Below are 27,066 nucleotides of genomic sequence, written 5' to 3'. Positions count from 1 at the left end.
AAGGATCATCCTCCTGGTGGTCCAAAATCAAAGAATAAGTTGTGCTGCCTAAGCGGCCTACCTGAGATTCAACTGTATTCAACAAAAGTTAATGAAGCACCTACAATGTGCTTGACCCATTTGAAGAAAGAGGGAGCATTAACAACAAGAGTGGAAGAGGATCAGGAGAGGTTTCAAACAGGTGATGGCAGCTCAGCTGAGCCTTTAAGGAAGCTGGGGCTTCTAAGATGAGAAGGGAATGCATTCTAGGCATGGAAGATAAGGCTATCTTCTGTACAAAAGCACAAAAAATAGAAGATGAAATGTTAAGTTTAGGAAATAGCTAATGGTTCTATTTGGTTGGAACTTAGAGTACATGACTCTGAAAATAGTCAGGAAAGGTACCTGGGAGTCAGATTCTGAATGGCTTTTTAAGTCAGGCCGAGGAACTTATATTCTATCCCAGAGGCAACAGGGAGACACTGGATGAGTTGCTTTCATGCAGCAGGACAAGGCAATGGCATCTTGATTACTGGGTCCAATTTGCTGCTGGATTGCATCCCACAAGTTGAATATCTAGAACAGTTCATTTTTTAATGGCTGAGAATTGGAAACTGAGGAAGTGTCCGTCAGTTGGAATGGCTGGACAAATTATGATAAATGAAGGTGATAGAGTACTATGTGTTTTATGAAATTATTAAGGGAACATTTGCAGAGAAACATTGGGAAGACTTAAATTTGTATATAAAAACAACTTTGCATTGTAAAGATAAACAACTTGTAAAGATTTAAGAACTCTGATCAGTCATGATTCCAGAGGCTTCTTCTGTGATGCAGAATGCAACTTAACTCCTGACAGAAAGGTTATAGACTCAGGGTATAGACTGACACACATTTTTTTGGATGTGGGCAAAGTGGAAATTAATTTGATTGACTATGCATATTTGTTACAAGGGGGATGTTTTTCTTTCAATGGAGGGAGAAAGAATAAATTTTTAATTAAAAAAATAAATTTTTTACAAATAGCATAGGGGAGATATGGATATGTTGGAAGGCAGCATGGAAAGAACCAGTAGATAAAGAGTGATTGAAGATTAGAGAAAAAGGAATATGATTGAGGTGTCGGTCTCCTGGAGAAGACAGGAGGGAGTGAGAAAATACACATTTGTAAAGGGGTGGCTCATGGCAAGGAGGAGAGCAACTTCATTATTAGAACCTAGAGTAAAGTAGTAAAGAGTGAAATGATGTCAAGTTTTGGGATGAAGATAAGGGGAGAAAATAATACAGCAAATGGCCTCATTTTTCTTAGTTAAGAAGGGAGATCTTCAACTAAGTATGAAGGGAGAGAGCTGTAGGAGACTTAAGGAGAAAAGAAAATGTTTGAAACAGCTTCTGTGGGGATAGGAATCACTTACAGAGAAGTAAAAAGGTGGTATTGCTGCAGTGAGGGCCCAATTAAGGTTACATAACATAAATTGGTAGTGTACCCTGTCAAGATACTATTAGGAGAGACCCTGTTTTCCAGAGCGAAGGCCCAGCAAGCAAGGTGTGCCCTGAGCTTGGCATAACAACAATCCTTTGCGCTACCCCTCTGGCAGAATCACATAATTATTATATTACTTTGACCAGCACCAGGTGTTCTTTGAGCTTGACAAGAATTGGACAAATTCTGGTCATGAAGCCCTGCTGTGAATCAAACTTGTCACATTGTTGCTGTTCCCCCTCATTGTCAGGGCTACAGCCCACTGTGTATCAAGTATCATTGATGTAAGTATCAAGGTTTAGCCACACTAAAGTGTATTCTCCCACTAGTGGCAGGATCCTGGCATATGTGTCTAATCTGCCTTCTTACTTGTAAACCATTTCCCTCCCTTGGAAATTAAATTTCTGTTTGATTCCTGACTGTCTTGTCTCTAGCCTGTTCTGTTCAGTTCCAGCCACCCACGCATTAGAGGCTGGTTCGGTCTGGTTGACAACCCATTCAGTTAGGTTGTGTGTCTTCCATCAGTCATCAGCAAGTGAGTAGAAAGAGAGGTAGGTGATGAAAGTCATCCAAGATTGGAATTTATCAAGGGATTGTGAGTAATAGGATAATGTGTCACGGTAATGGAAAGTAAAGGTTGTGTGGCATTGTAGATTAGTAGATCCCAACTTTAGAGGTGAAATTAGGAAGTGAAATTAGGAGGAAAGTGAAGTCAGAGCAGAAGTAATAGCCTGAGAAAGTACTGAGGATTGGAGGGATTAGAAGTTCTGATATGAAGACTATGTTTGGGAGGGGCAAGGCACAGAGAGTTAGGGATGGATAGGAGGTTATGATCCAGTAGAGCAGAGATATTTGATTTTTTTGTGTGTCATGTTCTCCTTTGGCAGTCTGGTGAAAACCTTCTCAGAATAATGTTTTTAAATGAACACAATAAAATATAGATGATTATAAAGGAAACCAATTATACTGAAAAGTAATTATCAAAAAAAATTTTTTTGCAGGCAATCAGAGTTAAGTGACTTGCACAGGGTCACACAGCTAGTAATGTCTGAGGCTAGATTTGACTTCAGGTCTACCTGACACCAGAGCCAGTGCTCTATAATAAAGATTCTATAGAAATTTTGATGATCCATATTTAAAAGAAGTACAGGAGGCTGAGTGATGGTAGCAAAAGCAGGATCTAGATGTGGCAGTAAGGAGCAAGAGCTATTCCAATTCTTCCTTCTGCATCAATATGTGATATGAAGGTATAAGAAGAGGTACAGCCAGTACTGGAGAAGATAGCCAGATAATCATAAAGAAGAAGCTGGTGCTTGGTGAGAGCAAGCAAGTAAGTAAGAGTAGGAGGGGAAGCAATGAGGGGAATGTGGAGAAGTTTGTCAATTATTGAATAAGAATTGTAGGGGCAGCTAGGTGGCGCAGTGGATAGGGCACCGGCCCTGAAGTCAGGAGGACCTGAGTTCAAATTCGGCCTCAGACCAAACACTTGTCACTTACTAGCTGTGTGACCCTAGGCAAGTCACTTAACCCCAATTGCCTGAAAAAAACAAACAAACAAACAAAGAATTGTAGAGGTCACATTAGAAGGGGTGAACATAGTGAGAATGGGGCTGAGGTGGATGGGGGTGATAGAATGGGGACAGTATATTCCTGGACAGCCAGCAATTCAGTAACACATGAATAAGGAAAACAACAGGTGGTGGGAGTTTGATAATCATAGATATAGCAGTGAGTAACAGATGAATTAGCATGCTTACAGAATACATTAGCAATAGGAAAGAATGGAAGTAGGGAGTCCAATTAGTATGCTGTCAAAATAGTCCAGGTGATACATGGAGAAGTCCTGAAATGAAATAGTAAAGAAAAGAGAACAGGTGTGAGAAATGTCATGGAAGTAAAATCAATAAGACTTAAGAACTGATTGGACATGAGCTTAAGGAGGAGGGTAGAGCCAAGCATGACTTGGACGACTGGAAGAAAATAGAAGAATTTGGAGGAGGAATGGGTTTAGGAAAGAAGAAAATTCTGTTTTGGACATACTGAGTTTGAGGTACCAGTAGTACCTATAGAAATAGACGTCTGGGGGCAGCTAGGTGGTGCAGTGGATAGAGCACCGGCCCAGGAGTCAGGAGGACCTGAGTTCAAACCCGGCCTCAGACACTTGACACTTACTAGCCGTGTGACCCTGGGCAAGTCATTTAAATTCCATTGCCTAGTCCCACCCCCCCAAAAAAGAAATAGATGTCTAGAAGGCAGTCGGTGAAAGAGATTACTGAGAGAGATTGTAAAGAAAAGAAAAGAGCACCCAGGATAGAACCTTGGAGAAAACTCAAGTTTAGTGGATGGAAGATAAAATGATAATCTAGCAAAGGAGAGGATTCAAATGGGTAGGAGAACCAACAGATTATAAGATCATAAATCCAGAGCTGAAAGGGACATTAGAAGTCATATAAGTCAACTCCTTCATTTAACTAGTGAGGAGACCAAGGACCAGATAGACTAAGTGACTTGTCCAAAAGTCACAGAGGCAATTAGGGCGGGGGAAGAAGGAGGGAGTCAGAGCTGGGATTTGAACTAAGGTCCTGTGTAATACCTTCCTTCTATTGCATTATTCTATGGATTATCACAGAAGCCAAGAGCAGAAGGAATATCTTGAAGGAGGCATAGTTATTAGTGTCAAAAAACTGTAGAGAGCTTAAGTCTTTGATTATTTATTATGTGCTAAGCACCAGGGATACAAATACAGGCAAAAATTTGATCCATATCTTGAAGGAGAAATGAAGGCACCAGTTGTAGATGGCTTTCTCAAAGAATTTAGCGGCATAAGGGAGGAGAAATGGTCAGTTCAGTAAAAGTTTTTTTAAAGGCTGAGGAAGACATGGACATGTTTGTAAGAAACAAGGAGGCACCCAGTAGGTAGGAAGGGATTAAAGATTAGCATCAGAGTGGGGATGATAGAGGGGACAATTTTCTGTGAATGATGAGTTGGATTGGGGGTCAGTGTTGCATATAGAATCTTCTATATCTTTGTACAGGTTATTCCCCCAGCCTGGAATGTACTCTCTAATTTCTGCATCTTTTTTTAAATTTTAAAATTTATTTTATTTTTAATTATGGAATAAAACAAGCATTTTTATAACAGTATAATTTTTTAAAAAAAGATGAGTACACATGAAACTGAAAATCTATTATGTACAATTTGTGATTCCTTTTAAATATATAATAAAATTACCATGCAAATTTTTTTCTCCCCTCTTCACCTTCCTAGAGATGGCTATCATTAGACTCAAGTGTGTGTGTGTGTGTGTGTGTGTGTGTGTGTGTGAAATCTATACATACTTCTATTAGTTCTATAAGAACTTCTATCAGTTCTTTCTCTGGATGCAGGTAGTGTCTTCATTCATAAGTCCTTTGTGGTTAATTTGAGTATTTATAATAGTCCAAATGACTTATTTGCTTAAAGTTGTTCTTAAAACAATAAAACAATATTGTTGTTAATGTGTACAACGTTCACAGTTGGTTCTGCTCATTTCTGCATCATAGTAAACATCGCTTGACAAACCTTCAGGCTCAGCTCAGATTCTTACTCCTACAGGGAGTCTTTATCCCTCCAGTTTTTTAGTGCTCTCTGTCATCTGAAATAACTGTGTGTACTTATTGTCGCCAGATTAGGTTATAAGCTCTAAAAGTCAGGAGTTGATCTCTGACTTTGTCTTTGTAACTCTGTGCCTAATTCAATGCCAGAAACTTACTAAATGTTTATTAAATTGAGTTCTTTTGGAAAGCATGCTGGAAACTTTGGCCTGTTAAGCAGAATAGGTTGAAGAGAACTGAAGCCTTCAAGAATTTAAGGTTATTGAAAGTTTTTAGGCAATCATTCCCACCTTCTTTCCTCTTTTTAAAAATTACATTGTTACCAGCCTTGAGAAAAAGGGCCCAAATATAAATATATATATATATATACACACAAAACTATTCTTTTATTTGGCCTCAAGGTGGCAGCTTTGTACCAGTAAAACCCAGTTTTCAACTGTAGTAGTTTGTGTTAATACAACTTTTAGGTTAGCAAATGCAATTGGCATTGTTTCAATTTTATTTTTTAGAATTTGTCACACATTGTACACATATTGTTCAGAAAAATGGTGCCTTGTCCTATGCATTTTGTTGCCCAAGTGTGCGATGCAGCCTTTATATAAAATTGTGAATAGATCAGACTTACCTGTAAGATACAGAAATTAGTTTTATAACATACTAGATGGGTTATATATCTAAGTGGGTGCTGTTCTTATAAAACTGTACTTATTCTCTTGATGCTGACATTGTTCGAAATACTTTTGGAGCTTCTCTTTTAAAATTACCATTAGAGCCCATACCACACTCTTTTGAGTGTTTTTCATGGTAAATCGTTGTTCTTTCCTTTGAGGGTAGAATTAATTTTGGGGAATTGCCAAAAGTCTTTTGAACCTGGTCTAGTGAATAATAGTTAAATCTCATTAGAAGGGAGGAGTGACCAAAAAACACAAAAAGACAGTTTTTCTTTCTGTGGAACTCTGTTCGAATTCTGGTGTGCCTGATTAATTTTTATCTTTCAGTTTCCCTTCATTTCTTTATGGCAGCATGTATGATTGATTTTTTTAACCAGAAATGTATTTCTTTCCCACGAAATGTGACTATTCTGAAATCAGCTTATGATGTACATTGCAGAGATTTTCATAAAAAAATTATGTGGGGAAACTGGCCACCAGACCATTGTAAGTTATAAACTATTTGTGACAGCTGATCCCTTTCAGTTTGTGTTGATTAAATTATGAGAGCTTAGGTATATTTGATATTTGAAATCTTCTTCCTCTGCAGCATTGGTCTTAAACCTTTAAAAATTGTTCATTTTTACAATATTGGTGAAATATAAATTATTTTTCTGGTTCTGCTCATGTCACTCTACATCAGTTTATGCAAGCCTTCCCAGCTTTCTCTGTAATCATGTCTTCATTTCTTATAGCAAAAGAGTATTCCATTACATTCGTATACAATCATTTTTTTTTGGCCATTTCCCATTTGATAAACATCCTTTTGGTTTCCAGTTTTTTACCACAACAAAAAGAGCTGCTATAAATATTTTGGTACATATGGATTTATTTTGGAATGTGGACCTAACGGTGGCATTGCTGGGTCAAAGAGTATGCACCGTTTAAAAGTGTTTGGTCAACTCCAAATTGCTTTCCAGGTGGCTGCACAAATCTGTGACTCAACCAACAGTACATCAGTGTGCCTCTTCTCCTGTAGCCCTTCTTTGTCATTTTCCTTTTTTATCAGCTTCATCAATCTGTTGTATGTGAGGTAGGACCTTAGAGTTGTTTTAATTTGTATTTCTTTAATTATTAGTGAGTTAGAGCATTTGTTTAACCTTGCTAGAGATAGCTTAGATTTCTTCCCTTAGTTTCTTTGAACGTTCCTATTCTGGCTCTACTTCTAACTCTCTGGACTTCACCACCACACACACAGCTTTGATTTCTTCCCTTGAGAAGAGCCTGTTTATATCCTTCGACCATTCCTTTCCTGCTTCTGCTTCTGACTCTCCAGGCTTTGTCAGCATGTGTTAGTTCCCTTTTCGCCCTGAAACTTCCATCTGCTTCTGTGGCCTCACACTGCAATGTCCCTCTGCCCTTTCAACCTTCTCATCCTCCTTCCCTCTAGCTTTAGGGTGATGGTGATAACAGCCGTGTTCCACAATTCTTGCTCTCTGCTACCCCAGCCTCTCCTGTTCTATGTTTCCTGCCCTAATCACTTACTGTGGGGTAGAATTTTTACCTCGGGTAGATCTTATGGTGCAATGATAACCCTCAAGAATTCAAATCACTAGTCAGTCTAGCACTTGTGTAAGGTCATTATTGGAATAGCTGTTAGGTTAACTAGGTCTCCCCGCTTCCTCCTACTTTTCCATCTTGGCTGTTCTCCCTGCATGTCTCTTTAGAAAAAGCTTTCTTTTTTTTCCCCTCAGAATAAGTTGTTTTTGGTTGTAGACCTAGCTATTTTGACCTACAAAACACAAACAGAATGGTTTCTGTTTGTGTCTGTAAAATTTCCTTTTTAAAGAGTTTGCTATCTCCCTTAGTTTGACTTTTGTAAAATTTTTAGGAAGGCTGTTCTATCTCTGAACCCTTTAAAAATATAATTTTCCAAAAACTGGGGTATTTTTCTTTCATCTTTTTTTTAATAGCATTTTTATTTTTTTCCAATTACATGTAAAGAAAATTTTCAGCATTCACTTTTATAAGATTTCTCTCATCTTTTGCCATGAATTCTAGAATACATTTGTCCCAAGTTCCTCATTATGTCTATCTCAACAACAACCACTAGTCTCTCCTCTTTGGTCAGAATTAGATTTATAAGAACACTTTGTCTTATTAGTTGTTCCACCTTTTGAAAAATGAATTCATTATTAAAACAAATCAGGAACTGCTTGCTTTCAGCAGATGTTTGGATAATTGTAATTACTCATAATTATCACTTTTCTTTTTCCTTCTGTTTATCTTCACCAAAATACAGTCTGATTCTGTACATCATGCTTCTTTCCCCACCCCCAGTTCCTGTATCTGTTCATATATTTATTATATAATGTTTTTCTGTTACCCTGTTAATTTTATCTATTCCTATCTTGGATTGGACTGCATCCAATCCAATTCAATAGGAATTTCTTAAGCCCCTACTATATATAAAGTATTAAGCTAGGCAATAAGAATAAAAATGAAAAAAAAAAAGGAAAATAATCCTGGCTTTCAAGAAGATTGCATTCTACTGCTGGGTGTGGAGGTGGGGGGCGGGGGAAGGTGGTAAAACAAGTAAAAAGATAAATACATACAAGTTATTTAAGGGGCAGGTGAGAACATTAACAGCTACAGGAATCAGAAAGCACTTCACTTAGCTGGCACATGAGCTGAGCTAAGTAAGCTATGGATTCTTGTAAGCATAATGAAGAGGGAGTGCATTCCAGACATGGTGAACATTTAGAATTTGAAATTTTGATAGAACATCCAGAAGGAGCTATCAAGTGTCTGCTTGATGATGTGCAGCCTCAGGAGAGGAATTTGTTCTGGATTTGTAGTTGAGAGATTCATCTACATAGAACCAATAATTGAATCTATAGAGCTGATGAAATCACAAAGAAAGAGGCAAAAAATGAATGGAAAAGTATTCTTTAAGTGCTTCCTATGTGCCAAGTACTGTGCTGAGTGCTGGGAATACAAGTCCTTATAAAAAGTGAGAAGAGAAGAGGGCTCAGGTAGAGCTTTGGGGAATGTTGATGGTCATGAATCAATGATGACCCAGCAAAGCAGACAAAATAGCAGTAAGTAGAACCAAAGGCAGAAGTAGCAGAAAAGTAGAAAGAGAGCAGTATTATGAAGCCCAGGAAAGGGGTGTCCAGCATTGTCAAAAGATGCACACAGGTTCAGCTATAATGAATACTGGAAAAGAACACTGGATTTATCAGTTAAAAGACCATTGGTAATCTTGGTGAAAGAAGTCACATTTGATTAGTGGAGTAGGAAAACAGATTTCAAGAGGTTAAAAAGTGAGTAGGAGGTGAGGCAATGGATACCACAATGTCTATATGGCTTTTAAAAGTCTAGATAAGAACAGGTGAAAAAGTATGATAGCTTGAGAGGATATCAGAATCAAGTGAAGACTGTTACACAAATGGACATATTGGTAGGCATCAGGAAAGGAGCCAAAAGATTAAAGATAGGGTGATCAAAGGGCTGTCTTCCAGAACCAGTTAACCTTGGCAAGGAGAAGGGCCACCTCTTTATCAGAAACTAGAGCAAAGGAAAAAAGTGGGGTTTTTGATGTGGAAGGGTTTTGAGATATAGCATCAAGAAGAAGAGGGCAATCACCATACATGTCCTCCCTTTTCTCAGTAAAGTAGACCCCTATGTTGAGAGAGAGGGAAGAAAGGCAGTATTGGTGTCTTAATGAGAAATTTTGGAGTAGTCACTGGGAGGGAGGGGAGGTGGAATTTGATAACTGATCAGAGAGGGATAAAAGGATAGACAGGTAAAAGTAAGGGAAAAAAGTCAGGTGGAGATAAGATAAATTTGTAGAGGCCCTAGTTAGCATGGTCATAGGGCTTCTTTTGACAGTGTTCAACCACTTTTGAATAAGAATAGAAAGGGTATATGATAAGGATAACACGGGTTTGGTGTTTGAAATTGCATGAACCATAAACTAAGGAGGCAAAGGGGTTCAAGGGTAGGAGGATATTAGGTAATTGAACTGGTTAAGTATTAGGTCAAGATTGCCAAGAGAGAAAAAGTGAAGCCAGAACAGAGGTCATGGACCAGAGCAGAGAGTGACCTGAGTTCATTTATGGTAAGGGTGAAAAATAGGTTTAGGAAGAATAAGGCAGATGTCAAGATTGAAAATATGACCCTTGATCCTCAATATCACCCATAACTATTCTACTTCTGTGGTATACAACTCTAAAAGTCTTCTCTATGATTAGAACTTACTGTCTCTCCATCTATCTCATTCTTCTGGGGAGACACAGGAGGAAATAGAAGTGCAAGAAGATGATCAAAAAATAAGTCCAAGATGAGAGAAAGGATTGTTTTTTTTTTCTTGTTTTTTGTCTTTTAAATTTTTACAACTTGCACATTAGGAAGATCACTTTGCGAATGGAGTGGAGGAGGGACTGGAGAGGAGAGACTTGTGCTAGGCAGACCCACTAGCAGTCTATTGCAGTAGTCCAGGTATGAGGTCATGAAGGCACGAACCAGAGTGGTGGTCATTTCACAGGAGAGAAGGGGGCTTATTTAAGAGATGTTGCAAAGGTGAAATGGACAGGTCTGGGCAACAGATTGGATATGAGGAGTGAGAGAGAGTGAGGAATCGAGGATGATAGCCAGGTGGTGAGTCTTGAGGACTGGGAGATTGGTGGTGTCCATGGGGGAAAAAATAGGGAAGTTAAAAAGAAGGGACAGTTTTTTTTGGGGGGGGGTAGTTAATGAGTTCAGTTTCTGACATATTTGAAGGTCACTTTTCTCTCCTGGCAATCTTGACCTAATACTTAACCAGTTCAATTATGTAATGTCCTCCTACCCTTGATCCCCTTGCCTCCTCAGCTTATGGTTCATTTTAAGGTGTTTATGGGACATCCCGTTGAAATGTTTAATAGGTAGTTGGACATACAAAACTGGAAGTCAGGAGGGAGGTTAGGGATAGATAAATAGATGTTTAAAGATGATAATTGAGGGACAGTTAGATGGTATAGTGGATAGAGCATTGGCCCAATGAAGAGGACCTGAGTTCAAATCCAACCTCAGACCCCGATTTCAAAGAAGGAGATGAAGATGATGATTTGATGATGATTGTATCTATGGTAGTTGATGAGATCACCAAGTGAAATAAAATAGTATAGAGGAAGAAAAGAAGAGGGTTTAGGAGAGGACATCAATGGTTACTGGATATAACCTAGATGAAGATTCAGCAAAGGAGACTGAGAAGTAGTCAGACAGGAGAGACCACTGTCACAAAAATCTAGAGAGGAGGGAGTATGTGGGAGAAGAGGGTGCTTGACAAGTATCACATGTTTCTAAGAGATCAAGAAGGATGGGTATTGAGAAAAGACCAAAGATTTTTTTGAAAAGTTAACTTTTAAAGATCAATTTTAATCCATTAAAAATCCATTTTCTTTCTCTTCCCCTACCCTCCCATTGAAAAAAAAATGGCAAAACAAATCCTGACATTAACCATGTTCAAGAAACGTGTCTCATTCTGCCCGCTAAGTCCATCATCTCTGTCCAGATGATTACCTAGATTCTACAAAGTTTTTTTTATAAAATGTTTCATACTGTTCTTATTTAAAGATGGAAAGATGTGTCCTCTACAGTAGATCAATGATACAGACTCAAAGAGTCTTCAATGGTCCAGTGTCAGTTTGGCAGGAGGGCTTTCGTGGAATATTCCATTGATCTCTTCTTGACTCTATGCTTGTTAACGTTTTTGTCAGATAAGACTTGGATAAAGTCGTAGATGGCATATTCATCAGATTTGCAGGTGACCTAAAGCTGAAAGTGAGTGCTAACATACTGAATTACAGCATCAGAATCCAAAGAATATCTGACAAGCTGAAGCATTGTTCTGAATCTGATTAGATACAATTCAGTAGGAATAAATATATAGTCGGATTCTTGGACTCAAAAACTCATTTTCACAAGATGGAGGGAGGTGTGGTTTGATGGTAGTATGGCTGAAAACAGTCTGAGTTTTTTGTTGTACTGCAAGCTTCAGTTTCAATGAATATTGTGATGTGAAATCTAAATTTAAGTATCCTAGTGGATAATGCCCTGGACTTGGAGTCAGGACGACCTAAGCTGGAATCCTGCCTCAGATACTAATTGTGAGAACCTCAGCAAGTCATTTAACCTCCCTCAGCTTCAGTTTCCTCACCTGTAAAATGGGGATAATATTACCACCTCCCTAACAGAATTTTTTTGAGGATCAAGTAAAATAACATGTGAAAATGCTCAGCAAACCTTGAAGGTGTTGTGTAAATGCTAACTAATATATTAGGAAAGATATAGCTTGTAGAAATAAAGTCGTGTAAGTCCTTCTGTACTATATTCTGACCAGACTACATCTGGAGTATCACTTGGGGTGTGACAGTTGAAGGCTATTGATAAACTGGAGATGTCCAGTGAGGAGCATCCAAGATAGTTAATGCCCTTGAATCCATGCCCATGAAGAAAGATAGAAGGAATGGCGATAGTGAGCCTGAAGATGCAGAGGACACAAGTTTATCTTCCTGAATTTGTAAAATTGTTGTATGATAGAGGAGCTGGACTTGTTTGTTTGGCTGCCAAGGACAGAACCAGATTGTCACAAAATGGGATGGGCTGCTTCGAGAGGTTGTGAGTCTCCCCTTCCTTGGAGGCCTTCAAACTGAGGCTGGATTTTGGGTATGTTTCTAGCAAGTGTTCCTCTTACATATGGGCTGGACTAAATAACCGCTGAGGTCCTTTCCACCTCTAAAATGATTTGATTTTTTTTTTTTTTTGCTTACATTTTCAATAGGTAACAGCCTTTGCTCTGAGCAAGTCAGAAGTGCTGAAATGACTCCTGAAGAGACAGATGTTCATGACTTGGAGTCCTCTGATGAGAGTGACAAAACAAGCAAGGTGAGAGATTTACATTTGGGGATTACAAATCTATGAATCAATCAATCGGTAAATGTTTATTAAATGCCTGTTACATGCCAGGGACTGTGCTAAGTGTTAAGGATACAAAAAAAAAAATGCAAAAAGACAATTCTTGCTGTCAAGTGGCTTAAAATCTGATGGGCAAATCTATTGTGATTCCACCAGAATTGACGTAGTTCTTTGGCACCTGTACATAATTAGTGGGTTTTTCTTAGGAAAACATCTGATCCTTGAGGTGTTTCTGAAAGTTATAATGCATTATGTAAATTGTAATTATGATGTCATCCACAGTTTGGAAAATTCAGTCTCTCTCTACATATTTTTTACTCATAGTCCAAAAAATAATGGAATTCTTTCTAGTCTGTCTTCCTCTATGTGTGTATAAGTCTATGTATCTCTCTTTAGCCATTTATGCCTATTTTGTCTTCCTCTTATCTATTATTTATTAACATCCTTCTTAATGGATAAACAGGTAGTACAGTTCCTAGAATATAGTAGGGACTTATTAAATGTTTATTGACTGACTAACTGACCATAATAAAGAATTCAGGGAAGTTATATACATATATACGTTTACTCTTGGCACTTGTTTTATTTTTCTAGAGTTTTGTTTTCTGTTCTTAATTTAAAAGGAAAATGAGTAGAAAACTTAAAGTTCTCTTTATTTGTGAGACCATCATGACTTTTATGTGTGTTAGTGGTTTAAAAGAAAATAGATTACTCACCCTGGTGTAAAAACATCTAGCAGAGTAACAGCATTCAGACTTCATCCTCTACAAAAATGATAAATATTCTTCTACAGAGGGTTAATTTGATGAGAGGAGAAATTGTACTTTTCTTATTAAAAACTACATCATTTGGCAAAGTGATGTGACTCAGTCATCTCAAAATTGTAAATGTTTTGGATCTAAATTTCATTCTGACTTCCATTGGCAAGTACAGATGTTCAAATATATAAGCAAGAGCGTGATAAAATAAAAAATGAGTATGTAAGATGAAACAAAAAAGTCTGATATTGTAAATGATAGTACATGTGTCCATAAACTTTATTTGTAGGTTGTTATCAAACCTATATAGTTCTAATAACTTTAACTTAGTAATACTGTCAAAGAAAAAATATTTAAGCTAATACTATAATCTATAATTTTTGCTTAAATGTGCCAGAAAATTTTATTTAATTTGACATTAATCTATAACCCAGCCATTTCTGGTTTGTAGAGAGATATCCAAAATGGAGTTCCCCACGCACTTTCACATGACTCTCTGCCTCAAGACAATTTTAAGTAGTATACATTGAAATCCTGAAGAAGAAAGTCATACAGTTCTGGGTTAACATTCCAGAAACCTAGCAGCCAAGTCTGTATCTCCTTCCTACTTGACCTCTCCCCTAGAGGAATCATTAGTGCTTCTCCTAGACCTCTCTATTAATCATCTAAACTGGGAAGGTAGGAGGGGGAGACCCTTTGGGGGAAAGATGAGTTCAGTTTTGAGATGTTGAGTTTAAGATGTCTACTGGACATCCAGTTTGAGATGGTGGTTGGAGATGTGAGATTGGAGATCAGAGTTTGGTGCAAGGTAAGAAATTTGAGAATCATCAGCATAAAGATGGCAATTAAATCCATGGGAGCCAGTGGGATCACCAATTGAAATAGTATAGAGGGAGAAGAGAAGAAGAGTCAGAACAGAACCCTGAGGGACATCTAAGGTTAGAGGAAAATAATCTAGGAAAAGAGACAGAGACAGAGTAGTCAGATACAAGGACAACCAGGAGAGAGAAGTGACCTACAAACCTAGAGAGAAGAGAATATCAGGGAGGAAAGGATGATCAGCAGGGTCAGAAGCTGCAGACTGATCAAGGAGAATGAAGATTGAGAAAAGGCCATTAGTAACTTTGGAGAGAGCAATTTTGGTGGCATGAAGTGAGAAGCCAGATTTTAAGAGGTTAAGAAAGAGTGAGAAAAAGTGTAAGCACCTATTGTAGGTAGCCTTTTTGAGGAGTTTAGCTAGAGAGGACATAAGATATGTAGGACAATAATTAGTGGTAATGGAAGGATCAAGTAAGGGTTTGTTCAGGAGAATTTTTTTTTCATATGCTTCCTATAGTACCCATATAATCTTTCTTTTAAGCCTTTTTTTGCCCTTTGTTTCTATGTATAAATCCTTGTGTCTAACATGGATTTATTGTTTTGCAGCTAGGTTGAGATTAATGTGAAATTTGATTTAGTGTGAATTATAAAATGATACCAAGTCAAATTATAAAATGATATCAGGTCATATTTAATGGAAGCCAAAATTCAGGTAATGTGACACATGCAAGCTAGTCAAGAGTTTTAATTGCTACGTTGTCAGTCAATCTGCACTTGCTTATCATTTGTGGATGTGATGTGCTGTTGGGTATTGTATTACCAAAAATTCTTAATTTTTTTAAAAAGATCTTCTAACAAAATGGACAAAAGGAAGAATAATTCAAATGGGAACACTGTTAGCACAAAAAGAAGAGGCTTCTTATAAGAAGGGCACGGGATATAGAATAGGCATCTTGAAATCAACATGTCCAGAACTGAAATCATTAGAACAGAGGTCTACAACTGCATGTTTTAATAGGTCCTGCAAGCTAAGAATGTTTTTTACATTTAAAAATCAAATTCTATTGTATTTTAAAATATAAAAAACATTGTTAGCTTGTAGGCCTCATAAAAACAGGCTTTGTTTTTATGCATTAGAACAAAAAAATTGATGTAACTGAACAGCATGACTATGGTAATGTTAACTCTAAAAAACAGGATAAGATGTTAGAATGCCTGAATCTATGACATGGAATATTATAAACATTTAGACAAGATCAAGGAAAAAGGTTGCATCAGGTTTTGTGGTTTGCAGATAACAAGGAATAGAAGTGTTACAGTAATAGAAATGAAGCATCTTTTGGCTGTATGGATTGAAGATTGCAATAAAAAGTGTATTCATCTTAGCACAGCTGTTCAGACAAAAACTTCAAGTTTATTTAGAGCAGCGAAAGAAAATGTAAATGAAGTGGATAATGAAGAAACCTTTACTGCAAGGGTTGATTAGTTTAATGGCTATAAAATCGAGTGTAATTGCATAATGTTAAAATTACCAAAGAGTCAGCCAGTACAAATGAGGACACTGCAGCTGAAGATTCTGATGTTTTGAAGAAGGTTGATAAACTGATCAACAAATTTTTAATGTGGATGAAATAGGGTTCCTGGGAGAAAGGATGCTTTCCAAGATACATTTCTAAGAAAGAAAAAAAGCCAACTTGGACTTAAAGTGTCTAAGGATCTCCCAGCATTTTTATTAGGAGGTGATGCAGAAGGGGTTTTTAAATCAAAGCCAATGCTTATTTATGGGAGTTCTGTGCTCTGAAAAACTACAATTATTGATTGCCTCCAGTTCTTTGGTGATCAAATAAGAAAATGTAGGTGACTAACGCTGTTTCTGAAGACTGGTTTTCAAGTTATTTTAGCTTAGCTGTTGAATAATATTGCAAAGACCACAATATCACATTTAAAACATTACTGATTTTAGGATAATGCTGTAGGACTTCAAATGCACGTGGCTCAATGTGTGGCAATGTAAAAGTCATTTTTCTACCACCCAAGACAACATCTTTATGGCAACCCACAGACCAAGGAACTGTTGTAACATTTAAGGCCCAGCATGTTAAGGAAAACATTTGAACAGGCAGTTGCTAAAACTGCAGGTGTAATGCAGTTTCCTTCACTGACTTTTGGAAATATTATAACATCAAAGATGCAATCAAAATGATTCACCATGTATGACAACAAATAATTGCAAGTATCATTCATTCATTATGGAAGCTTATTTTGCCACATCATGTAAATGTATAGCCTTTTATACCTCTCTGGGTATAGGCTTGGAGGGTGTGAAAGAGGAAAAAGTACTTACTCACTCTTGGCCCCCATCTTTGGAATGTGCTTATTGTTGGTGAGGTCCATCCATATTTTTTCTCTTCCCATGGGCTAGTACCTACTTCCCAGTCCAACTGAGTGAGTTGCAGAAAATGTATAGGCTTGGATGAGGTAGGATCTCCATTGCAGATCTCATGATGTTATATTTATCCAAAACCTATCTCTCTTATAAACTTCCCTATTACTGTGAAAGACAACCACCAGCCTTCCAGGTTTGCTACTTTAATGCCATCCTTGGCTCCTTACTTCTACTTACCCTCATATCTAAGTAGTTGCTAAGTCATGTTATTTCTATTTCCATACTACTTATATTTGTCTCCCTCTCTCCACTTACACAGCCAACATGCTGGTTAAGGCCCTTATCATCTGTTCCTTTACCAGGGCGGCAGACTTCTCATTAGTTTCATTGTTTTATACCTTTCTCCATTTCAATCTGTACTCCACATACACCTCAATATGATTTCCCAAAAGCACAGATCTGACCGTGTCACCTGCCCCTGCTACCGTGTCCTTCTTCTGATCAAATATAAACTCTGACATTTTAAGCCTTTTACAACCTAGAGCCACTCACCTTCCTTTCCTCACTATACATGACTCTCCTGCTGTCTTGCTGTTCATCACACTTATACAAAAACACAACTGAAATACCTAAGCATAAATAGGATATCAAAGTAAAAAAAAGAAAAATGAATTTATAATAAAAACTTTTCGTAGAGTAGATATCAGACACAATTTCACTTTTGCTTGTCATTTTTACATTGTGTAAGTAAATATTATGTTCAGTGATTTATGACCTATTATTATAGTATTATATCTCTTTCAACCAATAAGTAAAAATGAAGGGATTTTTTAAAAAAGTTAGCTAGTCAGCTAGCTACACTGATCAAATTATCCTAACAGTTAATAACTAACAATTACTAATTCCAAGACCATTCTGTCTCCCAAGCATATGTGTAGGATTTTTCAAAAGTAATGAAGTATATTCAATCATGTTGCTCTCAAGCAAAAAAAAAAAAATTGTTCCATTAACAAATAAAATATTGTTTATTTCATCTTTATCTCATCCCTCTAAAATGTCTACTTTTGTATGTGTTTTATAATATATTTGTACATGTATATGATTTACATAGAAATATTCTCATATTAGAGAGGCGAAATCAAAGAAATTTGAAAACATTGATGATAGCAAAAAGACAGAACTACCCGACTCTTATTTTTTCTGTTTTATCTGCCAAAGAGAATGGTCTCTGAATGGGAAAGAAGAAGGAAAAAAATAGGTTATTGAAACCCAAATAAGGGTTTCATAGTAAGCGAACACCTAGCTACTTTGATGTGTTTGGGTCATCAGACCTCAATGGACTATGTACCAGGGTACTGAAAGAACCGGCAAATGTGATTGCTGAGCTGTTATCAGTAATCTTTGAAAGTTTATGGAGATTGAGAAAGGTCCTGCAGAGCCAGAGAAGGGTAACGGCTCCAATTTTCCCCAAAGAGTAGAGTGTGCAAATTGCACTAAGACTTTTGAGACATCCTATATAGCTGCATTCTCCAGTAACAATGGTGATTCTCAAAAACTGCACATATGTGTGTCTGTATAGTGTATCTTTGTAGTCAGCATATTGATTTAACAGAAGCAGACTGGAGGGCAGTCTAGCCAATTTTATATATCTAGCCAACTTTGGGAGATAGTTGGAAGTGCACCAACCTAGGAATCGAGTCCTTGGTTTGAATTCTATCACCAATTATTTGACCTTGGGAAAGTCATTTTTCTACTTTGTGACTATTTCCTTATATGTAAAACGGGAGTAATTATAAACTATACATTCAACTGAGTTATCTTGAAGATCAAATGAGAAAATATTTGTGGAAACATTTTGTAAAGTATGAAGCATCATATAAATATGAGATGAGTAAGTTACAACATTGAGATATTTATTGTTAAGGAGAAAAAAGGTGCTGGAGACAGAGACAATATGAGCTAATGGCTAGAAAGCTGACCTCAGAGCCGAAAAAATCAGTGACTCCAGTCGAAGATTGTAGTTGTATGGCAGTTGGTCTATCAACAAGCATTTATTTCGTGCCTACTATGTACCAGGCAGTGCTCAGCACTGGGATTGCAAAAAAAAAAGGAACAACAAAGCAGATCCTACTCTGGAGGAACTCACTGTATAATGGGGAAGACAACATGAAAACAACTATATACAAATGAGATACGAGATAAATTGGAGATAATCAATAGAGGGAAGGCACTAAGATTAAGGAAGATTGGGAAAGGATTCTTGCTGAACGTGGGACCTTAGCCAAAACTTAGAGGAAGCCAGGAGGCAGAGATTAGGAGGAAGAGAGTCCAAGTTCTGGGAGACAAAGAGAAAATGCAGAGTCAGGAGATGGAATGTGTTGTGTGAGGAACAGCAAGGAGGCCAGTGTCACTGGAAAGAACATAGAATACATTAGGGAGTGTAAAGTGTCAGAATACTGGAAAGTCAGGAAAAGGCCAAATTATAAAAGGTTTTAAAAACCAGCCTGCATTGGTAGAGGGATTTGCGCTACTGGGAGCTCCCTACACTGCTGAAATCACAGGTTTGGGTCAGAAAAAAGGTGTCTAACACAGGTGCCTGTATTGAATTTTTAAAAACCACTTCTAAACAGTACAAAGCAGTATGCCACATTTTGACTGAGATGAACCCTTCTGACCTAAGCTTGTTTCCTCAGGAGTGCACAGGACCCCAGCTGGCAACCATGAGACAACTAACAGATGCAGATAAACTGCGCAAGGTTATTTGTGAACTCCTTGAAACTGAACGAACCTATGTTAAAGTAAGTCTTTTTCTTTATTTCCTCTCTCCTTCCTTTCCTTCTCTGTATCCCCAGTCTCCACTCTCCAGTATGTGCATAACTCTAAGTTGCAGAAGGACAGGAACTTTTGTCTTTTTTCTTCTGTCTGTAGCCTTCTATCTGGAATAGAGTCAGCCTTTAATGGATATTTATTTATTGATTTTAAGCTCATGATTAACTCATGCTTAAAAGTAGTCAGAAAACACATAAACTCTAATTGAAATGTAGTGACTAGAGAAGGAAGAGAGCGGATTTTACATTTGTATCTTTAAAAAGTATAAACCCTCTTACCTTCTGAATATTTGAAGTTATGATAAATACCCAATTATCCAAAAGCACAGATTACCTAAAAGCATATGTTGATATTTGAAAGTATGAATTTAAGGCAAGCGTATATTAATTATGATTTTTCTCCATCATGACTCTTTGCTGGAAACTTATGTTCCTTGTGAACTGTTTTGTGATTGTATGTTCTGTTCTGAAAATGGAATTTTATTTCTAAAAGGCTAATAATAGAATTTAGGATATTTTCTGTATTGTTTCTTTATATGCTTTTATGGGCTTTTAGATTTATTAAAGAGTACTTATTTAAACCCTTAGGATTTAAACTGTCTCATGGAAAGCTACCTGAAACCTCTTCAAAAAGAAACTTTCCTTACCCAAGATGAGGTATGGTGCTAATTGTATTAATGTTGTTATATACATATGGTTAAATTCATAACTGTTTTGACTTTGGGGGATGGAAACAAGGATGATTGAAAGAATGTTTTAATTCATTTAATCATATCAAACAGGTAAAATATTGCCTTTTAGTTTGTTTCCTTGTACAAGTATGAGCTTTAACTTGACTGCTGGATAGTTATATAAATTTGGGAAGATAAAAAATAATCCAGAACTTTTTTTTCTTTGACAATTCTATTTGAAAAGATTAGAATGAAATTTTTAAATGCTTATGAGAACTTTGATGGATCAAGGTCTTCCTTTTTTATTAGCTTGATGTGCTCTTTGGGAATTTAACTGAAATGGTGGCATTTCAAGTAGAATTTCTCAAAACTTTGGAAGATGGAGTAAGATTGGTGCCTGATCTTGATAAACTTGAGAGAGTTGACCAGTTTAAGGTAAGCAGCATCACTAAATATAATATTGTAAAAACAATTTAAAATGATATAAAAATAATATAAGATTCCATTAAGAAGTATCTCATCATATACCATGACTTCAGTAATCTGTCCCATTAGTTCCCTACCTCTATACATTTCTTTCCTTATACCACGTAAAACCAACCAACAGCACATTTTATTAAGAGTAACAGATATGTAGGCAGTTTTGTTTTGTGCCTTGTATCATATTCATCTATAAACTCACTAGGAAGGAAGCCTAAATGGAATACAAGAAGAGTATTATGTCTTGTTTGTCTTACTAAGGTAAGAACATTATATTTCATATGAAATAGGCTGAAGAAATCCTTGACTTCTAGTTTTAAAGATTCATCAATCTTGATCTTTTGTGTGAGAAAATTTACTAATGGAATACTGAGATAGATTTACTTTGACAGGCAGCTGCAAATTTAATTTTCCTAATTCAGCAAAAACCTTTCCAAGTTAATCTTCAATATTACATTATAGGAATATATCTTAATATACAGTGTCATGAGACCACCTATTATCTACTCTATTCCTTTTGAAACAGGTATGCCTTTTCAGTTGTGGGTCCCAATCCACCAAATCTCTATGATACCTAATATACCTTGTGTATTATCTCTGGTTTACCCTGTTTATCATTTATACTTTGTGCATTTGTTTATAGATTTCTGAGGCTATAAATCTTATTTATGGCTTTCTTCTTGTATATTTTCTCTTATGAATTTTAGTCCTCTCCTATATTGTTTTTCCCATGTTATACTTAACTCAATCAATTTTTTATTTATTTTTATTTTTTATAATAAGTATGTGTATAATAAAAAATATTATTAATTTTTTATTTATACCTAGCTGAATCAAAAAAATTTTAGGTGCTTATTGTATGCTAGGTACTCTTTTAAATTCTGGGGATACAAAAGTTAAAACAGTCCTTGTCCTCCAAGGCCCTTACATTCTAATGGAAGAGATAACGTGTTTTTGTATATGTATGTGTCTATGTGTATTTATGTATGTATCCAAGTACACTTTGCCTCAGATTGACACATGAAAGTTTCTCTCCACCCTGTCTTGCTTTTTCTCTTTAGCATCTTCTGGGTCATATTTATAAGACTCTGGGCTAAAGTGTTTTTTATCTGCCTTACTTTGGTAAACTTCATCCTTGCCCAAGAGACCACTTTTCCTCTATTTTAAACTATCATCCATTCATTCAAACCCCATTCTCAAATACCATCTTTTTAAAGTTAACTATTCACTTTCTATATCTGCCTTTCCTTTCTGAAACCCATAGCTTTTATCATCAATAATAATGAAAAATCACCTCCTCAGTTTCTCAGTTTTTTTGCTTAGGACTATCTGATCTTTAGCAATGCTTTCTAGGTTCTTTCAGGTAGTCTCATTTGGCTCCATAGAAAGCAAATGTAGGTCATCATAATCAGGTTTGAGAAGTCTCTAGATTCTTCATCTATATATCTGTATCTTATATGTGTGTGTGTGTGTGTGTATGTGTATAATTTCCATAAAACACAAAACCCCCTCTATTATGTATGCCAGATTCACAGATTCACACATGCCTTTGTAATCTTTTACATGCAGTCACCAACCAGAAATAACTTGGTTCTTCCTGGTTTAATGTTAATAATCAGAGTGTTGTTAAATGGAGCTATCTGTGTTGTTTTCTCTTTCAAAGAATTTTATATAAATTGGATTGTCATACGTGAGAGACGTCTTGTTAGAAGACAGCTTTGAAGATGTTTTGCCCTACTGAATCAAATGCTTGTGTGTCTATAAAGATGTGGTTTTGCTATAGAACGTTGTTAATGAAAGCCTTTCAGTTCTCTTCTGTTACCTTCATCAAGGATGTCCTTAATACATGTATAGATTAGTCTCATAAAAATTTGTATAGGTAGGAAAGTTAGATGCATGGGTCAGTAGTTATTGATATTTTCTGAGTTGCCTTGAATAGTAATAATAAGGCCCAAGTTTTCCCCCCAGGCTTCGTATTCTCTCACACATTCTTAAAAGTTGATGGCAGCATCCTCCAAAATTCTTGCCTTTAGCAAGACTTCTTTGTGTGTACTCAAGCTAGGATGTCTGCTTTTCCCATCTCTTTCTTTAGACTCATTTCTACTTCCTCGTGTAGCATATCTGGGAGTCCATAGCTACCATATCTAGCATAACTAGGGTACTAATTTGGTGACTCCATAGTCATTAATGAAGAAAAGGGCTTATGATTAGGAAATCTTTACAAAACTATTCTGTTTTTGTTTTTTTGTTTTTGGCTAGGCAATGGGGTTAAGTGACTTGTGCAGGGTCACACAGCTAGTAAGTGTCAAGTGTCTGAGGTCGGGTTTGAACTCAGATTCTCTTGATTCCAGGGCAGTGCTCCATCCATTATGCCACCTGGCTACCCCAACTTTTCTGTTTTTTATCTGTTTGCTGTTCGCCTTCCAGTTTGATTCTTTAATGTCCTATGAATAGTCTCTTGCCATGTTTTCTGTAAACTTTTTTTTTTCCATTTACGGCTTTTCACTGTTCTTTTACTTCTTATAAGTTCATACCATCCTCTTCTGTAGGCTTATAAACAAGCTTATTATGTTTAAATTCTATTTCCTTTGGCTTCCATGTCATTCTTTTTGGGAAGGAGTTAGATGATTTCTAAGTTCTTTTGACCTCTTTCTTATGGCAATTGATTTATATTATTTAAACATCTGGATGTCATTGACAAAGAGATGGTCTAAAACACATGTAGTATTTTGAGCAATATCCAACCTAGCAGAGTTCTTCATAATATTACCTAATGCTTTATTTAGCCCTATTTATCATTTAAACCTTTGTTTTCAATTTCAACCTAAAGTCCATAAAGTACATCTCAGTAGTAGGAAGAAAAAGGAAAAAAAAAAACCATCTCTTATCAGTGCAAGATCTGCAGGGTTCTTCCACAACTCTCCCTCCCCCAAAATACACATTTACACATGCACCAATTACATTTGGAAGAACCACAGAGGCAGAGATAAGAGAGGGTTAATAAGAGCTCTCCTTTGAGGCTGTGGATTTTTCCTTTTATTGAGTAGTAGTATTTTGTTTTATTGCCCTATTACTGGTGTGATAGGGAGGAGAAAATAAATTTCAGATTTCTTAATTCTCTCTGAGCAGTTCCTGATCTCATGTAGCTACTATCTCTTCATTGACTTTCCCTACTTTTATCTCTTAGGGGCAATTTCTAGCATTGCAGCCAGGAGATAACTATTTAAGATAAAATTCCCCACCATCATCTCATCAAGATCTGTTCATGAAAAACATAAGTATGAGAACATAATTGTAACCACCACTGATATTTAGAGCAGACAATAGAATTTTTACCATATAAACTCATATTTGGACATTCTTTACACATCAGTTCAAGGCAAATCATTGAGTAAAACATATCAACTAAGAGCAGAAATTCTGTTTTACCTGTGACATTGGTCCAGAGATAGGGGAATCAGAACTTAATAGTTGGATTGGTGAGATTGCTAAAAATGGGCAAAATTAACTTTTTAACTTTGTTTTTTTCCAATCTAGAAAGTGCTCTTCTCTCTGGGGGGATCCTTTTTGTATTATGCTGACCGTTTTAAGCTATACAGTGCCTTCTGTGCCAGCCACACAAAAGTTCCTAAAGTCTTGGTAAAAGGTAAGATCTGCAGGGATTTCAGTAATATTTCATCTTGCTACACAGTGATAATAATTTATTCTAAGGGGACATACTTTTATTGTAGTTGGTGAACTGTTGATGGTGGGGGTAGGGGGAATCCTAATGGTTGTTACTGCAAAGAGTAAAATCTTCAACTGCCCCATAAGTCTACTTAATGAGGAGCAAAATAGTTGAATATCTTGATATACTCACTAATATGGGGTTGCTTATGTTTTCTTTGCAGTAGTTGAGATGCTTTTGTGTACAGATCGATAGATGGAGGATTTAGAAGTTTTGTTTTTATTTTTGTTACTGATTTGCTATATGATTTCCATCATGTTCATAAGCACTCTGAGGATCAGATATTTATCTCAAGTGTTGTTATTGTCAATGTGTTTTCTGCCACCACTAGTATTACAAAATTTATTGTAATTATTGATGTGAATTTCTTGAATTCTGTCTATATGCTGTGCAGAACAAAAGTGATGATTATGTATTTGCAACTAACCCATAAGAATCTGAAGAATTTTAATATCCTCAGAAATAAATTTCAGTATACATATTATGTACTATTTTATAATGGTTATTTTTGCTACTGAATAAGAATTAAAGGAAAATTTCTTAGATAAGCAATACATTTCCAAGAATCTTTGGAAAAACCACAAATTACTAAATATTATTTTCCTTTTACTTAACTGATTAATAAAAAAGAGATGCCGAACAAACCCCTGTGTAGATAAACAGATGATTGCCAATGTTTGCTGCTCAGGAGAGCTACCTTGCTCTGATTCCAGGTTAATATTAATATGTTACTGCAAATATTGTTAAAATAAAAGTGTCTGCTTAGAAAAAGATTTTTTAAGCCTCAGTCAATGGCTTAGTTATGAAAACCGATCTTTGAAGCATATTAGCATTCCAGTGAAGTAGAATTTGGACAAAGTTTTGACATTTTTTTGTAATGAGAGATTTGACCTGTGCCTGGGATGTTTGTTCTTGTGCTGTACAATTTATGTTATGTTGTATTATACTGCATGTATTGTACTGATCATATGTTCCTATCTTTATTATTTATTAAATCCTCATTATTCCTTCCCAAGTCGATTGGTTTTTAAGTCATAGAAACTCTCTAAACCATCTATTAATTTGTAGAGGGGCTCTGAGCTTTGTCAATACAAAGAGTTCCTCCACTAATGAAATTACACATCATTTAAAAGGTGAAGGGAAGTGTCAGGTTGCTGAATTAGCCTTTTAGCTCTTCTATCCATAGTAGTTCTAGACCTTTTTAAGGTCTTTGGAACATATCATGATATTTTTTAACTAGAGGACTTAAATTTGAATAGTCTTTATTTCTATTTTTCTCACTCCTAACCCCTCTCCATTCTTTGTTTTGGAAGGATCACTTTGTCTAGGTTGCTGTCCTACAGCACTTGACTTACTAATTGTATAAAGACTCATGCTTTTCCCATGGATTCTTTTTAAGTCACCAGTGACATCATATAAAGAATTAGGTCAATAGTGATAGTTTATGTTTCTAGGTTGCTTTAAGGCTTACAGAGTTATATGCATTATCTCATTTGATTGTCACAACAACCTAGTTAAGGTATATCAAATAATTTCATTATATCATAGAAGAAGAAGCTGATGCTTCATGAGGTTAAATGACTTACTCAAAGTCATCTGGCAAATAAGTGGTACAGCTAGGAATCAGCTACAAATCTAATAATATTTTCATTGTAACACACTGCCTCTTTGGTGAGAATGCTTTGCCATTCACATTAGATCAGATTTAGGTTCTTTCTATGAGAGAACTCCTCCTTCCCTGAATGTTTTATTGACAGTGGCAGCTCATAATGATAGGAGTCAACAGACAATAAGGAAGGGCAAAGGTAATGATATTTCCAGATAATATAAAAGCTCCAAGCTTCCTTTCCATTCTTGTGAACAGCTAAGAAACAGAAAGAGATGGGTTTCACCTATTTTTTCTCCTCATCCTTCAGTGGAGGTGCAGCAAAATTAGAAATGTTCAAAAGTCAAGAAACCAGGGGAAAGAGAAGAAAAAGCATCAACCCCTAAATAACTAAATACTTACATCTAGTTACTTAGCTATTATTCTCCAGTTAGTTGAATATGAAACATTTATTTGATCCACAGGGAAATCCTGTTTTGGGGTTTCTTTCCCCCCATATATACATTCTCTTCCTTCCATCCCTGAAAAAGAAATATTGGGCTAAAACTGAGTAAAATAGTGAAAGAGGAATAATTTGAGCTTTTCACTGGTGATTTATATTTAAATTTTTCTAGCCAGGACAGACACAGCTTTCAAGGCATTTTTAGATGCTCAGAATCCTGAACAGCAGCATTCATCTACTTTGGAGTCTTACCTCATCAAGCCAATCCAAAGGATCCTCAAGTACCCTCTTCTCTTAAAGGAACTCTTCGCCCTTACAGATGAAGAGAGTGAGGAGCACTCCTATTTGGATGGTAAGCCAGTTTTTGTTAGTGTTTCACCACCCTCCTTATTTTTTTTTTGAAAGCCTATTATTTCTGTATGTAAAGAATCCCTATAAATAGCCATTTTTTCCTCCTTTCATCCATTCCATGATTTTCCTCCCAGTGGCCATCAAAACAATGAATAAAGTTGCAAGCCATATAAATGAAATGCAGAAAATCCATGAAGAATTTGGTGCCGTGTTTGACCAGCTAATTGCTGAACAGATGGGAGAGAAAAAAGAAGTAAGGACTTCATTCGTGTGTGTCTCTGTGTGTGTGTGTGTGTGTGTGTGTGTGTGTGTGTGTGTGTGTGTGTGTGTGT

At 36.4% G+C, this 27,066-nt stretch overlaps 1 protein-coding gene across 10 annotated transcripts in view; it reads left to right on the top strand.

Moving 5' to 3' along the window:
- The window catches only part of TIAM1 (T cell lymphoma invasion and metastasis 1), a 251,069-nt gene that overhangs the window by 200,436 nt on the left and 23,567 nt on the right, over positions 1–27,066 (top strand). For all 10 annotated transcript variants that reach the window (XM_027875529.1, XM_027875525.1, XM_027875531.1 and 7 more), the window contains 7 exons: positions 12,533–12,636; positions 19,323–19,427; positions 20,046–20,114; positions 20,438–20,563; positions 24,146–24,254; positions 26,556–26,735; positions 26,869–26,987. In XM_027875529.1, the coding sequence (XP_027731330.1) occupies positions 12,533–12,636; positions 19,323–19,427; positions 20,046–20,114; positions 20,438–20,563; positions 24,146–24,254; positions 26,556–26,735; positions 26,869–26,987 (812 nt within the window). The remainder of the gene's footprint in view (positions 1–12,532; positions 12,637–19,322; positions 19,428–20,045; positions 20,115–20,437; positions 20,564–24,145; positions 24,255–26,555; positions 26,736–26,868; positions 26,988–27,066) is intronic.

The sequence above is a fragment of the Vombatus ursinus genome, unplaced genomic scaffold (genome assembly GCF_900497805.2).
Source record: "Vombatus ursinus unplaced genomic scaffold, bare-nosed wombat genome assembly UNPS02014809.1, whole genome shotgun sequence".
Classification (NCBI taxonomy): domain Eukaryota; kingdom Metazoa; phylum Chordata; class Mammalia; order Diprotodontia; family Vombatidae; genus Vombatus; species Vombatus ursinus.
Note: the sequence above shows the minus strand (reverse complement) of the source record. Positions and strands in the feature narration are given on the sequence as shown.